The following is a 16,488-nucleotide window of genomic DNA, read 5'->3' on the forward strand; positions in this document are numbered from 1 at the left end:
TCGAATCGTTACTGACTCGGATCTTTGAATCTCGTTCATCAAAATGAATCTTTTTTCAAGCGATTTCGTTCACTTCAGCAGAATATAATTAAAATGTTACTTAATGTTAAATGTTAATAGCCTAAGACTAAGACTGTTAATGCAATAAAACAATAATGCAATCAAGGCCAAATAATGAGAAGCAGCAATGATTAATTCATTGTTTCAGGTTATGCAGTTTGTTAGTTTCCCTCGCCTGTCGAGTCGACCTGTATCGTTTGTTCAGTTTGTCAAAATATAACGGATTCCCTGCTTACTAAGTCATTCTGATTTAGCAGCTTCCACACATTTTCTAGTCTTAAGATATCATAAATTAGTAGAACGTCTTCAGTAGGCTACATTAACCGTGCAATCCATGCTGCTGTTTACATCCAAATATCGCCAAAATAAAAATAAAAAATCCAGGTAATTGACCAAAACGTGATGTAGTAAACTGTAAAACAATTTGCAGTAATCAGTGTGTTCATAATTAAGATAATGCATTAAAATAATGTGTTACGAGAAAACAATTTGCGATATCAAGTAGCAAGTTTTGTACGGCTAAAAATAGCTGGAAGCGGATCAAAGACATCCATAAAAATTTTTACCCGCTCTTACGGAAAAAATAAGGTCCCTGCTGAAAAAACCAGCATATGTTGGTTAGGTATGTTTTGGTGCTGGGATGCTGGTTTTAGCTGGTTTATGCTGGTCCCTTGCTGTTTTTTGCTGGTTTATGCTGGTCATGTTGCTGGTTAATGCTGGTCCTTTGCTGGTTTATGCTGGTCCTTGACCAGCATAAACCAGCAAAGGACCAGCATTAACCAGCAAAGGACCAGCATAGGCCTATACCAGCTAAAACCAGCATCCCAGCACCAAAACATACCTAACCAGCATATGCTGGTTTTTTCAGCAGGGGTGGCTACAATTCTTCTGCTTCTTCTACTACTACTACTAGCCTACTACTTTGGATTTTTGTCTGCAGGTTGCACCACTAGATGCCGACATTTTGCGTATTAGGAGTGAATCAATTTAGTCTAAAATTAACCCCAAAAAACACTGACTGATTTATTTAGAAACTTCGTGTTCGGACACAGCGGTTTATTTAGCTATTGGCTTCTCAGTTCGTTGAAGGAGCAAAAACAGCTAAGTAGCCTAAGTGTCAATATTGTGTCTAAAATTTTAGACCTTAGTTGGGGCAGAGACATATTTAATGACAGGAATGAAAACGAGGCTGTAGCCTACATTGTATTCAGTGGATGTTTGTTAACAAAAGAAAAAAAAACTTTCGCTTGACAAAAACTCCATAAAATTAGTTTTGAAGTGACCTAGGACCTTTCAGTGAATTTTAGATAAATGATAGCCTATCCCTCACAGGCTTGTTTTCATTTGCGTTAAATTAAATATGGCGTCTGACTAAGGTCTATTTATTTTTTATTTAACTGTTTTGTAAAAATCAATATCACAACTGCTAATTATACTTAAACAAAAACTCTCGTACACGAATTTTGTTCTCGTAATTTTAATATATTTTTTATTATAATCATCATAACTGAACAGTTTTATCATCTACACTGTACTTAAATCCCTGCTGAAAAAAACAGCATATGCTGGTTAGGTATGTTTTGGTGCTGGGATGCTGGTGGTTTATGCTGGTCCTTTGCTGGTTTATGCTGGTCCCTTGCTGGTTTTTGCTAGTTTATGCTGGTCATGTTGCTGGTTAATGCTGGTCCTTTGCTGGTGATTTAACCAGCAAAGGACCAGCATATACCAGCTAAAACCAGCATCCCAGCACCAAAACATACCTAACCAGCATATGCTGTTTTTTTCAGCAGGGATGGACCGCACACTATTTGTTTACAGCATGTAGGCCTACTTCTGAACTATTACGAGAAGCATCCTAGTGACAGATTGTACTGCCTAGACTCGCCAGTAGATGGCGCCACTCATCAAACTGTAAGCACTGACTGTATTATGAGCGCTCATACTGCCTCAATGAAACTACAGCAGGCTGCAGTCGAGATCAGATTACTCCAGCATGGCCCTTTGCTGAAGAGGGAGGGGGGATAGCCCTCTCCACTGTCTGCCTCAAACTCCAGCGGGACAGAAAGCCTGAACTCCACATTCACAGCCTCAGTGCAGTCTGCGCAGTTTCTGCCAGAGGACACACATCTCACTGCTTTCACTTCTATTAGTCCAAACAATGTGAGGAACATGGCTGACAGAAGGTAAGAGGGATCATTTTGCTGAGTTCTGGATACATGTCGCAGTTGCAAAATGCAGTCAGTTTGCTGAAAGTAATTCGCGTGGGCAACTTTAAAATAGAAACTATGTTTGATCATTGAAACGGGGGTCTGGATGTCACATTATTGGGATGTTTTGATTAAATGGAATACAGACTTCATCAGATGACACTGGTGCTGTGTTTTGTAAAGTCTTATGCACGGACTCTGATGTTCAAACACAAGTGTTTGCATGGTCAAAGTTCAGTCAAAACTGGTTTGAAATCGATTATGATGCTGCTAACCAATTTTAAAGTGATTTAAGTTGTATATAAACTAACTTGAGGCTTTTGCGTCACTCATGAACATGTAAACAATGACTTTAACGATGCAAAACTGGCAACAACATTTACTGTGTTCTATTGTAGGCATTTTATTTACAAAAGTCTGTATGTGTGTGTCTATATATATATATATATATATATATATATATATATATATATATATATATATATATATATAATGGCTGTAATATCCTATCAAAAAGACTTCTGAGGCTTCTGATCCCATGTTTAGTGTCAACCTTGTTACCATCATAATTAAAATAATAAGTTACATTATGACATTGTGTAAACTCTTCAAGCACATGTACATTTTGTTTATCGGTAGTGGATGATTTTAAATAATTATCACAATTACATGATGAGAAGTAATTATTGTAAATGGAATACATGGTGAAATATCGGCATTCAGTTGCGTATTATCAGCATAAAACACACTTTGTACTGTTTTGACATTGAGCAAGATGCTAATAATGATAAATCAACTGTTAAACTGTCAACCGTGATACCTTTCACCTTGTTACTTTGTTTGAATGTTGCTTTAGATGACACAATGCAATTTTTTAACACTTAACGTCATTGTTTGTCTGACAAAATATTTAAAATCTAATAGAAAAACTGGATGACAGCCATTTCATTGATTGAAATGCGTTAGGTGTCCATCAAAATACATTGAAGGAGACTGACACTAAGTAAAATATAGACACCTGAGCTATATTTTGATGTCGAAAAGTCTCTGTGATTCGTATTAGATGTGTAGGCCAGTGATGGATTGATTAGTGGGGCAGATTGATGAACAGATGTGACGCGGCTGTTGCGGGCTGGTCGAGTGTCGTCTTCCAGGTGTCAGCCTTAATGGAGTTAATAGGGTGGATTATGACATGTTTTATTAATCATGTTGCAATGCCATATCCCTCTGCGTTCTCAGAAGACCTCCTCTGAAGCCAGGACAAACACTGACAGCTTTTCTGAGCTATTGAAATATTCACAAAGCCATATGGATGGAGTTACTATTAGACGGGAGGCTGAAAGTTTGATAATGTGTCCCAATTGCTCACACACTTAGTTGTCCATGCATGAATTACTTATGAATCAGTTAAAGGAGAAGTTCACTTCCAGAACAAAAAATTACAGATAATGTATTCACCCCCTTGTCATCCAAGATGTTCATGTCTTTCTTTCTTTAGTCCTAAAGAAATTATGTTTTTTGACGAAAACATTTTTGGATTTCTCTCCATATAGTGGACTTCTATGGTGCCAGTGAGTTTGAACTTCTAAAATGTATTTTAAATGCAGCTTCAAAGGGCTCTAAATGATCTCAGAAGAAGGGTCTTATCTAATGAAACGATTGGTTATTTAAAAAAAAAAAAAAAAAAAAAAAATTTATATACTTCAAAATCTCAAATGCTCATCTTGTCTAGCTCTGTGCATTCCAGTTTATTACAGTTAGGGAATGTTGAAGAACTCCCATCTCATTTCTTCGAAATTGTATTACATTGCTACAGAAGTACCGACCAAGTGTTTAAGTGAACGTGCAAAAAAGATCAAACGCCCTTTACAAAAAAAGGTAAAACAGCGATGTAGGACGATTTCAAAGTTGAAGGAGAAAATTAGATGGAAGTTTTTTTAACATTCCCTAACTAGACGAGCATTTAACGTTAGGAAATATATAAATTGTAATTTTATATAATCGTTTTGCAGGATAAGACCCTCCTTCCTCAGCTGGGATCATGTGGAACCCTTTGAAGCTGCATTTAAACTGCATTTTGAGAGTTCAAACTCGCGGGCACCATAGAAGTCCACTATATGGAGAGAAATCCTGAAATGTTTACTCAAAAAACACAATTTCTTTACGACTGAAGAAAGAAAGACATGAACATCTTGGATGACAACACTGTAAAAAGTTTTCACCAGATTCAACTTAAAAAAGTTCAGCAGCTGCCTTAAAATTTTAAGTTAAATCAGCTTAAAACTACAAGTCATTTTAAGTCAAATAAAATAAAATGAGTTGATTTAACTTGTGAGTTGAAATGACTTAAATTGATTTAACTTAAAAATTTAAGGCAGCTGCTTAACTTAAGTTTTTAAGTTGAAACTGGTGAAAATTTTTTACAATGAAGGGGGTGAGTAAATTATCTGTATATTTTAGTTCTGGAAGTGAACTTCACCTTCAACCAAAGAAATAGTAAAGCTAAAATGAAAATTCTGTCATCGTTTTCTCATTCTCAGTTCGTTCTGAACCCAAATGTTTAGTTTTTTTTTTTTTTGTAAAACACAAAAGCAGTAATTTTAAAGAATGTCCAAGACGCTGTTTTCCAGATAGTTAAAGTGAATGGGGAAGGTGGCAGCTTGGCTCCAAAAGTTAAGGTTTTTGAGGAAACCATTTCAGGATTTTTCTCCATATAGAAGACTTCAATGGGAGTCAATGGGTTGAAGGTCCAAATTGCAGTTTCAGTGAAGCTTCAAAGGGCTCTACATGATGCCAGAAAAAATGTCTTATCTAGCAAACAGATAGTAACAACCCAGTGTTTACAAAGTGAGCATACAAAGAAACGCTCTTTACAAAAAAAGCAAAACAACGATGTTGGCCGATTTTGAAGTTGGAGGAGAAAATGAGATGGAGATTTTTACCGTGCCCTACCTTTTTGAACCGGAGGATACATATGATGAACTAACCATGCGTGACCTTTCCAACTTTATTACATAATGCGTGAAGTGGTGAACGTGCATCGTGGAGTTAGTGCAAGATGAGCATTTGTGGTTAAAAGCATAATTTTTTTGCTAGTTAAGACTCATATTCCTCAGCTGGAATTGCGTACAGCCCTTTGAAGCGGCTTTGAAACTGCAGTTTGGACGCTGATCCCTATTGAAGTCCACTATATGGAGAAAACTCCTGAAATATAAAGAATAGCATTTGTTTGCATTATGTGCCACTTTAACACATCCCTTGCTTTCGGCTGTTTACTCAGCCAACAGATGGTTGTTTCCCATCGCCAAGAAACACATGTTGGGCAACAGTCACGTCTTACCCTATTGGCTATGTATTTCTATAGCAACGTTTAACCAACTTTGTAGTTGCTTGAAAGAAATGGTGGAGCTCTTATTGGTTTGCGGTAAAGCCTTAATTACTAGTTGCTTTTTGGATCTTCTCGGATGAAATTACAAATTGGCTTGGCGCTGCTAGAAAACATCTGAGGAACCCAAAACAAATGGCTTGTCTCTGATGGAAACATCAGGATGTTTCTCCGGTTCTGACCTCTATTAAGAGGTTTTGGCTTTTTTTATTCTCCAGTCTATATTTATTATTAAGCACATTCTGTATGGAGTTTAGGAGTAAATCTTTTGGGCAGATGTTGGTTGTGTTTGCTGTTCTCTGCTTTGGGGTTTAATACGGAATGGCAGATAGATTGTTGAAATTAAATGGCCATTTGTGATAGATGTGGGCCAGATCAGATGGAAAATGAGTTTGTGGGTGTGTGTTCAATCCAAACTTGGCTCAGCTCTAACTGTAGGGTTTCTGTGTGAGATGATATATCTTGGCCTCCTCCGTTCACTTGTTGTATAACTGGAGAGAGGCTCAAACACAACACAAAGCTGCCTCTCCCCCATGCTGTCTTCCTGTTGGCCAGTTAAGGAAACTCTTCCCAGAAGAGTTTTCGAAGACTTTCAACTGTTCATGGGACCTTTGTGATTTTTCCAAAGAATTGGCAAGGTGTGTTTCTCAACGTCAAGAGCACATCTTTGGCCTACATGACCATATCAGGAAAATACTAGTGTGTAATGATGATTGATCTCATTCACTTTCGTTTTATTTGGCTCATTTTAATCTTTGTTTAACCATTTAGCTTCATTAGGGTCCATGCAATAAATATTAAACTATATTATATTATAATGTTTAGTATTGGATTTTATTTAACAGTCATAGGATTGAAAAGTGGCAGAAACTTTTCGTATTTTTTAGTATTGGACTTTATTTAACAGTCTAAAGTAAGTAGTATTGCAAAGTGGCAGAAAATTTCCAGACACTTTTCAAAAGTATCCAACATTTTCTGAAAGTTTGTAAAAAATCCTGGAAAGTTTCCCAAAAATTGACCAAAAACATTCTGCCTTTTTTAAACCCTAAAAGGAAGCCCTTCATTTAGGCTGGTTTTGAGTTTATCTGACTCATTTTGGACATGTTTTATTTACACAAGACATGTTTTTGACATGGTCAGTTGGCTTATTGGTTGATTAGTTGTCTAACCCTAATAATTTAACAAAAGTTAGATGTAATATAGGGCTGTGCTATATGGACAAAATAATCATATTGCGATTTTTTTGAACGAATATTGCGATTTTATTTGCATTTTTTTTTTTTGCTTTTTCAAACAAGCTGCATACATACATTCTAAATGTATTCAGTGCACAAGAAGTGCATAACAAAACATTTCACGATGAAATAACACAGTATTAAGTTTAATAAACAAAACTGTAGTAAAATTGTCTTTAAAACAGACTACATAAAATAAATTAGCCATGTTACTTTTTTCCCGGTACTTTAGCCTACTTTGTATAATAACGAAAACATTCATTTCAGTGGAAAAATAAGTCCAAAACTCTCTATTTTAACATTTTGAGGGCTCTACAATCTTTTGCTTTTAAAAAAAATAAAAATAAACCCTTTTAATTGTTGGCAAACAGAGGTTTACTGTTAAAATCAATACATGGAAGAAAATTTTTAAATAATAATTAAGTGGTTAATCTTGTTGTAATATTTATTTTTTTATTATATATATTGTTCTATGTAAATTATTTAAATAGAATATATAAACACCTACATTATACTGTACAAAAGTAATACAAGACTAATATTGTTCTGTTTCATGTTAAACCGTAACTTTTATTTTGACAGGTTGCTGTGAAGTTTCTGTGTGTACAGTATAATATGATGCTAGTTTTCTCAAATGAAACAGTGAAACTCACAGCAGCTTTGGAGATTGAGTGTATCTGTTCATGTGAGATGCAAAGGCCAAAAATTAGCGGGAGCGTCACGTGTGCTTCAGTATGCGTGTTGTAGAAAAATAAAACGCGTCTCCGCCATTTATACAGAGGCAAACGAAACATGCAGGATTCATATTAAAACGGTATTTTTGCATTTCAGTTTTCACAGACACTAGTCCATATCGTGATTTGAATTAAGTGACAGACCAACTTTTGATTTATTAATCCAAAAATCGACGAATTACGTGGCATTCCGCGCTATAGTAAATTAGGTTTTTATGAATGTAGTCCGCAATCCAGTCCGTGTTTTCGCGGAGGAGACATTGTAAACGCGCGACCATGTAGAGACAGAAATGACATGCCTTCGTGTAAATAAGATAAATAACATAAGGCAATTTAGTTTGTTTAATAAAAAACAATGTATAGACCTGTTCTATAGGAAAGATAACCTTAAATGACTTCTATTGTGATCTGACGCTATATCAAAAATAAAATGAACTTGACGTTCAAGGGGGGCGGGGGTGCCGTTGGGGGGGGGATAGATAAAATCGCAGCCTTATGCGGTTTAGAAATCGCATGTGCTTAAATCGCGATTTGGAAAGGAAAAAAGGAAAATGATAATATACAAACTATGAACAACCTCTTTGTTTGTCAGTAATTGTGTATTTATATAGGATATAATTTATTTACATATTTTATTTTAGCATTACTTCTGTAAACACTAAAATATTTATTTATTTATTTTATTTTTATAGAAGTTCTATTTCATTTTAGTTTGGTAATTTTATGTGCTCGTCTTGTACTTTTTCGTTTTTGTTTATCTTTATTTAGTCTTTTTTTTAGGAATTTAAGTACTCTCAACTTACGTTATTTGACAAGGGACCATTTAAAAATGTTTTCATCTAATATTTATATTTTACATGATTTTTATTTGTTTGATAAGGCATATAATCTATGTTAAATAGAGCTGCAAACCGATTAGTTGTGATTAATTGATTTAAAATAGAAGTTTATGTTTACATGTGTGTGTACTGTGTATGTATATATATAATTACACACACATGTATGTATGTATTTAAAAAAGTGTATGTATATATATATATATATATATATATATATATACATATACTTTTATATATATTTGTATGTGTGTGTGTGTGTGTGTGTGTGTGTGTGTGTTGTATGTAAGCACTTAAGCACTATAATTGATTTTATATATAAATATAAATATTTTACATATAAATCAATTTTTCCATAATATATGCATTTATGTGTGTGTGTGTGTGTGTGTGTGTGTGTGTGTGTGTGTGTGTGTGTATGTATATATACATAATAAATATACACAGTACACACACTTAAAGTATGTAAACAAACATTTATGTTGAATCGATGAAGCTGTCTTGCCTTGTATTTTATTGCTATTTAACTGTTTTATTGTTTGGGTTAGACAACTTAAATATGACTTGGGTTGTATTTAATGCTGCTATACATAAATAAAATTGCCATTACTTAATTTATTGCCGAGGCACTATTATTTTGTTCATCTAATATTTATATTTGACATGATTTTTAATCATTTTAGTTTTCGCTAACTATAACAACACTGATATATAGTGTATATAGGCCTATATGCATGTGCTGACAGCAGTTTTGGATTTACAAGCCACACTTGATAACAGCTTCATCCAGCACAGATCTCTGCTTTGTTCTGAGTGTCTGCAAACCATTCAGTGTTTTTTTACAGCGTGCTGTTGAACACATTAGTCTTAAAAGACTCTTTGTAAGTCCTTTTAATACCCATGGTAAATTAATGAAGAGCTCTGTTCAGTATCACTTCACAAACAACACTAACACATATGACCCCTGCAGTCTGTGTGTGTGTGTGTGTGTGTGTGTGTGTGTGTGTGTGTGTGTGTGTGTGTGTAGATGGCTTTACTGTCACACTAAACGTGCACATTCCCTCTGAGTCACGTTTTAAAGCAGCGTTCCCAGAGTAGGTGGGTATCTGCTGAATATTAACCCAATAGCGCTGAAGTAAAAGCATTTAGCCTGGAGTGGCAGTCATTAAGTGCACAGTAGGGCATGTCTGCGGCTGTCTGAAAATAACTCACAACCCCCACTGAGATGATAGGAAACTGAGCCAGACAGCCCTCAAAATCTAACCCTGCTCTCCCTCTAGCAAGGTGGGGTTTTCTTTACTAGTCAGATGGCGACTGCTGAAACTGCTTTCTTATAAATGTATACGCACCGCCCTGTTATATAGACAATATGTTAATATTTTAGGAATTTTAGCTAATATGATAGCGATAGCGAATTAATTTGTACAGTTTGATTTAATGAGAGAAAATAGAATTCTTTTAGAAATTGATGATATCGAATACATTTTCCATTTGATTTAACAAGAGAAAGTAGAATTATTTTAGAATTTGACAATATTGTATGAATTCGTACGATTTAATTTATTGAGAAATGTTTTAAATTATTTTAGAAATTGGTGATATCGAATAAATTTGTACATTTTGATTTAATAAGAAAATATATTTTCCTATTATTAATATTATATATTCTTATTAAATCAAAATGTACAAATTAATTCGCAATTGTCAGTTCTTAAAATAATTATATTTTCTTTCATTAAATCAAATCGTATAAATTCATTCTGTCGCCAATTCCTAAAAGAATTCTGTTTCCTCTTGTTAAATCAAATTGTACAAATTAAATCGACGTTGACAATTGCTAAAGTATTTTTTTTTTTGTTAAATCAAATCGTGAAAATCCATTCAACATCGCCAATTCATAAAATATTTTCCTATTATTAATATTTTTTTATGAATTGGCGATGTTGAATGGATTTTCACGATTTGATTTAACAAAAAAAAATACTTTAGCAATTGTCAACGTCGATTTAATTTGTACAATTTGATTTAACAAGAGGAAACAGAATTCTTTTAGGAATTGGCGACAGAATGAATTTATACGATTTGATTTAATGAAAGAAAATAGAATTATTTTAAGAACTGACGATTGCGAATTAATTTGTACATTTTGATTTAACAAGAGAAAATGGAATTCTTTTAGGAATTGGCAATAGCAAATAGATTTTTAGAATTAGATTTAATGAGAAAAAATAGAATTCTTTTAGGAATTGATGTTATCGAATGAATTTGTACATTTTGATTTAACAAGAGAAAATAGAATGATTTTAGTGATATCAAATTAATTTGTAGGATTTGATTTAACAAAGGAAGTTAAAATATTTTATGATATATTAGTGATATTGAATGCATTTGTACGATCTGATTTAACAAGAAAAAAAATAATTATTTTAGCAATTGTCAACGTCGATTAAATTTGTACGATTTTATTTAACAAGAGAAAATAGAATTATTTTAGGAACTGGCAAAATCAAATAAATTTGTAGGATTTGATTTAATGAAAGAAAATAGAATTATTATTTTATTTAAGAACTGACGGTAGCGAATATTTACAATTTGGTTTAACGAAAAAAAATAGAATTATTTTAGGAAATGGCTATAGCGAATGAATTTGGACAATTTGATTTAATGAGAGAAAACAGAATTCTTTTAGGAACTGATGTTATCAAATGAATTTGTATGATTTGATTTAACGAGAGAAAATATAATTCTTTTAGAAATTGATGATTTCGAGTAAATTTACAATTTGATTTAACAAGAGAAAGTAGAATTATTTTAGAATGTGGCAATATTGTATGAATTTGTACATTTTGATTGAATAAGAAAATATAATTATTTTAGGAATTGGTGATATTGAATGTATTTTAGAGCTGCACGATTCTGGAAAAAAAATGAGAATCACGATTTTTTTGCTCAGGATAAAGATCACGATTCTCTCACGATTCTGGAGAACTTTTTTATTTTAAAGATTTACCCCTGAACATTAGGTTATCAAACAACAGTGAAATAGCAGTGAAATAAGACAAAATAAACTTTAAATTTAAAGAAATGTAATGAAAAATAATGTAATAATGTAAACCAAAAAATTAAACATTAAAAAAGAAACATACAAAGGTATTATGTCAGAGTAAAGCGATTTAATGATTCTTAGCTAGAAACACTAGCCTATCAACATTTATGGCTGTCACTCTGTGGGATGCCCAAGTTTACTTCACCATTTTACAAATAAATCCTAATCTAATCATGACAAACTATATATCGTTGGAAAGGTCTGTCTCCTAAATAGATATTTGACATTTTTTTGTGTTACAAATTATGTAGGAAAATAATTTATGACAAGAGTTTCATAGATTAATTTATGACAAGAGTGCACCTCAAAAATCTCCTTCATAACAGGAGTTCTGACCTTTTTCACAAACAGACTTTCTCGTTGCCTTTTTTCCCTATTACACATTAGAAATAATAAGAAATGATATATCAGATGAAAACTTAAAATTTCAAAATTCATCCTTTGGAATGCTATTTTAAAATCAGACATTGAATTAACATGGAAAATGTACATCAAAATCATATTACTAAATGTGACCCTGGACCACAAAACCAGTCATAAGGTTAAATTTTACAAAACTGAGATATATACATCATATGAAAGCTCAATAAATAAGCTTTCCATTGATGTATGGTTTGTTAGGATAGGACAATATTTGGCCGAGATACATCTATTTGAAAATCTGAAATCTAAGGGTGCAAAAAATCAAAATACTGAGAAAATCACCTTTAAAGTTGTCCAAATTAAGTTCTTTACAATGCATATTACTAATCAAAAATTACATTTTGATAGGTTTACAGTAGGAATTTTACAAAAAATCTTCATGGAACATGATCTTTACTTAATTTCCTAATGATTTTTGACATAAAAGAAAAATCAATAATTTTGACCCATACAATGTATTTTTGGCTATTGCTACAAATATACCCCAGCGACTTAAGACTGGTTTTGTGGTCCAGGGTCACAAATGTTCTTGTCCATGAATTATAAAGATTTAAGATTCAATTCTTCATTTTCACGTCTCTGTTCAAAAATGGGAGTAACAGTTAAGGGGTTAATGGATCGTCATGCTCATATATGGTTCCATTGCTCTGCTGGTCCATAAATCTGGCACGATCAAAGTACTCTTTCAATATTCAAAGTGCTAATAGAGACCGAATTTTCCAAGCATGATACAGAGCTATCTACACAACTACACAACTTATAGCCCACATACTAATAACAGCCTAGATATTTTATGTAGCTTAATTTGCGCGCATTGGGGAGTCGCTCTCTAAATGCAGGGTATTAAAATTGCTTTTGAAAGCGCGTCCGGGTTTTACTTTTGGTTTCGTTTTAACGATACCGCGAAACTCTCGACTGCGCTGAGCGTGCATTCTACAATACAAGAAATTACTTTAACAAAACCATTTGAAAGTGGGTGGACACCAACGGGATTTTGAAAAGCGTGTCCCCAGTGGAAATTACGCCGCTGTGAGTGGAACTCTGCCGCTGAGTTATCATTTGATGTGAATGAATGCCGCGTTGTACAGTATATCGAGACAGAGGCGCCATGAATTGCATCTGACAGAATGTGCGCTGAAGATGAAGTTTAAATGGTTATGTAATGTTGGAGAGAACGGCGAACCTGTCCCTGCATCAGCTCACAGCAGTCTGTGCAGTAATTAGGCTAGCAAAAGTTTTGTAAAATATAAATAAATTATAATTGGCTGAATCGTATAAATGCTGGATTAAGATCGTGAGGGGGGTCGAATCGAGATCGCGATCTTTTAACGATTAATTGTGCAGCTCTAATGTATTTGTAGGATTTGATTAACAAAGGAGGTAGAAATATTTTATGAATTGGAAATGTTGAATGAATTTGTACGATTTGATTTAACAAAAAAATATTTTAGCAATTGTCGACGTCGAATGAATTTGTACGATTTGATTTAACGAAAGAAAATATAATTCTTTTAAGAACTGACAACAGCAAATGAATATTTACAATTTGATTTAATGAAAGGAAGTAGAATTATTTTAGGAATTGGTGATATCGAATGAATTTGTACAATTTGTTTTAATGAGAGAAAGAATTATTTTAGAATTTACCAACATTGTATGAATTTTTATGATTTAATTTAATAAGAGAAAGTAGAATTATTTTAGGAAGTGGTGATATCGAATGAACAGAAACAGCAAGAAACTAATTGAATTGAAGGTGAAATTTTAAAAGGTACTTGTAAAATATAGTCCAATATTTTTTTTATTTACAACTTACTTGTTGTTTTTGTCTTTTTTTATATTGTAAATTTAAAATGAGTACTTTCCACTTTTTAAATAAACATCCCTCATTTTATTGTGCAATTCACTTTCATTATCCGCGGCAAAATCTGATAGAAGGCATTTCATTTTCCTAACCAAGACAAACTAGATTTTTCCCTTTCAGGGTTGTTATGAGTTTCATTAGCTGTTTTTCTTTACTCAATACTAACTTACACTTCATTACACAAGTTGAATGCATTGTGAATGCTGCTTTCCGCTTTCTTTAAGCTAGCAGTGATGCATTGAAATTCATGTTGCTGGTTGCTGTGAAGGCATGAGTTTAGCATTGTTTTCACATCCTTCAGTGATGGAAAACAAAGCAGAATAAGTGGGTTTGATTAGCTGCTTTGACCCAACATCTGACTGTTTCACATGAGTTAAACTTAAAGTTGTTGCCCTGTTTTTTTTCAGTGTGTGACCACAAGAATCCACAGCTTTTTAGTTCTCAGTGGTCTTTGTGTTTCAGGAGAGCCTGTAATGTACATAACAGTCAGTAGCACAAAGTCTTTTTTCTTTAGTTGGAGGAAGTTCACCACATGCTCTTTACCTCGGATGAGTGAGGCTGTAGTCGCTTGGGGAAATACAACAGTGGGACAAGCACACACACACACACATACACACACACCTGCCCCGGAGGCTCATCTCTGCGCTCTTTTAAGTCCCTTTTTAATCCCTGCTGGAAAGCTTCATTTAATGAGACTGGCAGAAATTGAATGTGTTTTCGTCGGTCTTCCCTAATGATCACGAGATGTCCCCCATCTGTGCTAATGCACTTTTCTGAATCCCCTCACACGAACAGCCTGACCCATCCAAAACACTCACTTGTCCTCTGATCCACGTGGCTCTTACAAGCCAGCCGCTCCACGCTTGAAGTTCCTCTGCCTGATAAGAGAAAACTGTAGGCCAGGCAATCCTAACTTGTGTGTGCAAATTAAAGAATGTGCTTGATTTAAATCAGTGTAACCTTTCAACTTGTGAAGATTTGCAGGTTTAAATATTGCCAGAGAATGCCGTCACACTGTGAACTGAAAAGTTGCACTAGTTAATAGAATAGTCAATAGAATCTCCCCTTTTCGCTCACAATCAGTTTCCCACTCTTCTAAACACAAAAAATGGGGGAACTGATATTTGCTTGACAACCGTTGGCTGGTTGATGGACTGATGTTGTGATTGGCAGCTGAAGGTCTGGAGAAATGTTAATATGTAAGGTATTGTGCTGCACTGTGTGCTGAGTAAATATGTCACAGATGATATTTTGACCCATCAGCGACCACTTAGGACCAGGTGTGTGATGAATGGGACAGTGAAGTCATAGGGAAGTCATGGGAACAAGCTCTTGAGCAAATGAATTAGGTCACTCTTCTGCTCCCATGGTGCAGTTTAATAACACAAAGAATGTGTTTCTTGCTTTAAGGGGAGACACTGCAGGCAAAAACGCTGTTTTTTTATGCACCTGTCAAGTTTGAGATTTTGGGCTTTTTGGTTTTTCATAAAGTGTTTTTTTTTTTTCAGACTAGTGGAAAGAAAACATCCAAAAGACACTTTCTTTTATAGCACTTTAACCATTTGTGTCAATAGATTTCAATTACAATGCATAATTTTAAAGGCTGTTTTCTCAAAATGAGTTTTTTCTTCTACACCGAGCCATAAATCTCCACTTCAGTAGCACTTGCACCAAACTTTACATTTTTAATCCTGTCTATATCCTGAAGGTTTTTACAGAGGGATTTGTTCATATATAATTTGCTTGATTTTATACATTTTATTCCCCCTCCAAATGGTAAAATATACAGTGTTTTCTCTTTGTTCTAAGTTTTATCTTAATTATGGAGTGACAAAATGAGATACCCAAAAAATAAGAATAAAAAGAATTTTGAAACTGACTTTGTGTACTAGAAATGTATGCAAATTAGCACATATTTCATTACATATTGCCTCATTTGCATATTTAAACCTAACATTTTAGAAAACTTGTAATACAAAAAATGTTTGCAATTATCAATATAAATAATCATCTGGGTAAGTAAGGTGATAACTATTAGTTAATTTTTTACCCTATTCACCTGCAGTGTCTCGCCTCAAAAGGCTGATTTATTTTCTTTTTTTATAAATTTTTTTTCTTTATTTATTTATTTTATTCAGTTTTTTTTTTTTTTAGAAATATTTACCATCCAACTTGCTAAATATACTTTTGTTGCAATAAATACTTTACCAGTCAAATTTTTTTTTTTCTGCTTATCAAGCCTGCATTTATTTGAACCAAAGCATGGCAAAAACAGTCAAATTTTGAAATATTTTTACTATTTAAAATAACTGTTTTTTATTTGAATGTGTTTCAAAATGTAATTTATTCCTGCGATTTCAAAGCTGAATTTTAGCATCATTACTCCAGAATAATTTTAATATTCTGATTTGCTGCTCAAAAAACATTTATTATTATTATTATGTTGAAAACCACTGAATATAATTTTTTCAGGTTTCTTTGATGAACAGAAAGTCCAGAAGAACAGCATTTATCTGAAATAGAAATCTTTTGTAACATTATAAAGTCTTAATTTCTATAATTTACCCCCCTTCACAAATATATATATATATATATATATATATATATATATATATATATATATATATATATATATATA

The 16,488-nt window shown here is 33.4% G+C and overlaps 1 protein-coding gene across 1 annotated transcript in view; it reads left to right on the plus strand.

Moving 5' to 3' along the window:
* The first annotated feature begins 2,125 nt into the window (after positions 1–2,125).
* Positions 2,126–16,488, plus strand: part of arhgap46b (Rho GTPase activating protein 46b) — a 112,133-nt gene continuing 97,770 nt past the window's right edge. The window contains exon 1 of the mRNA XM_073823043.1: positions 2,126–2,243. Within this exon, the coding sequence (XP_073679144.1) occupies positions 2,230–2,243 (14 nt within the window). The 5' untranslated portion in view covers positions 2,126–2,229. The remainder of the gene's footprint in view (positions 2,244–16,488) is intronic.

Source organism: Garra rufa, chromosome 18 (genome assembly GCF_049309525.1).
Source record: "Garra rufa chromosome 18, GarRuf1.0, whole genome shotgun sequence".
Classification (NCBI taxonomy): Eukaryota; Metazoa; Chordata; class Actinopteri; order Cypriniformes; family Cyprinidae; genus Garra; species Garra rufa.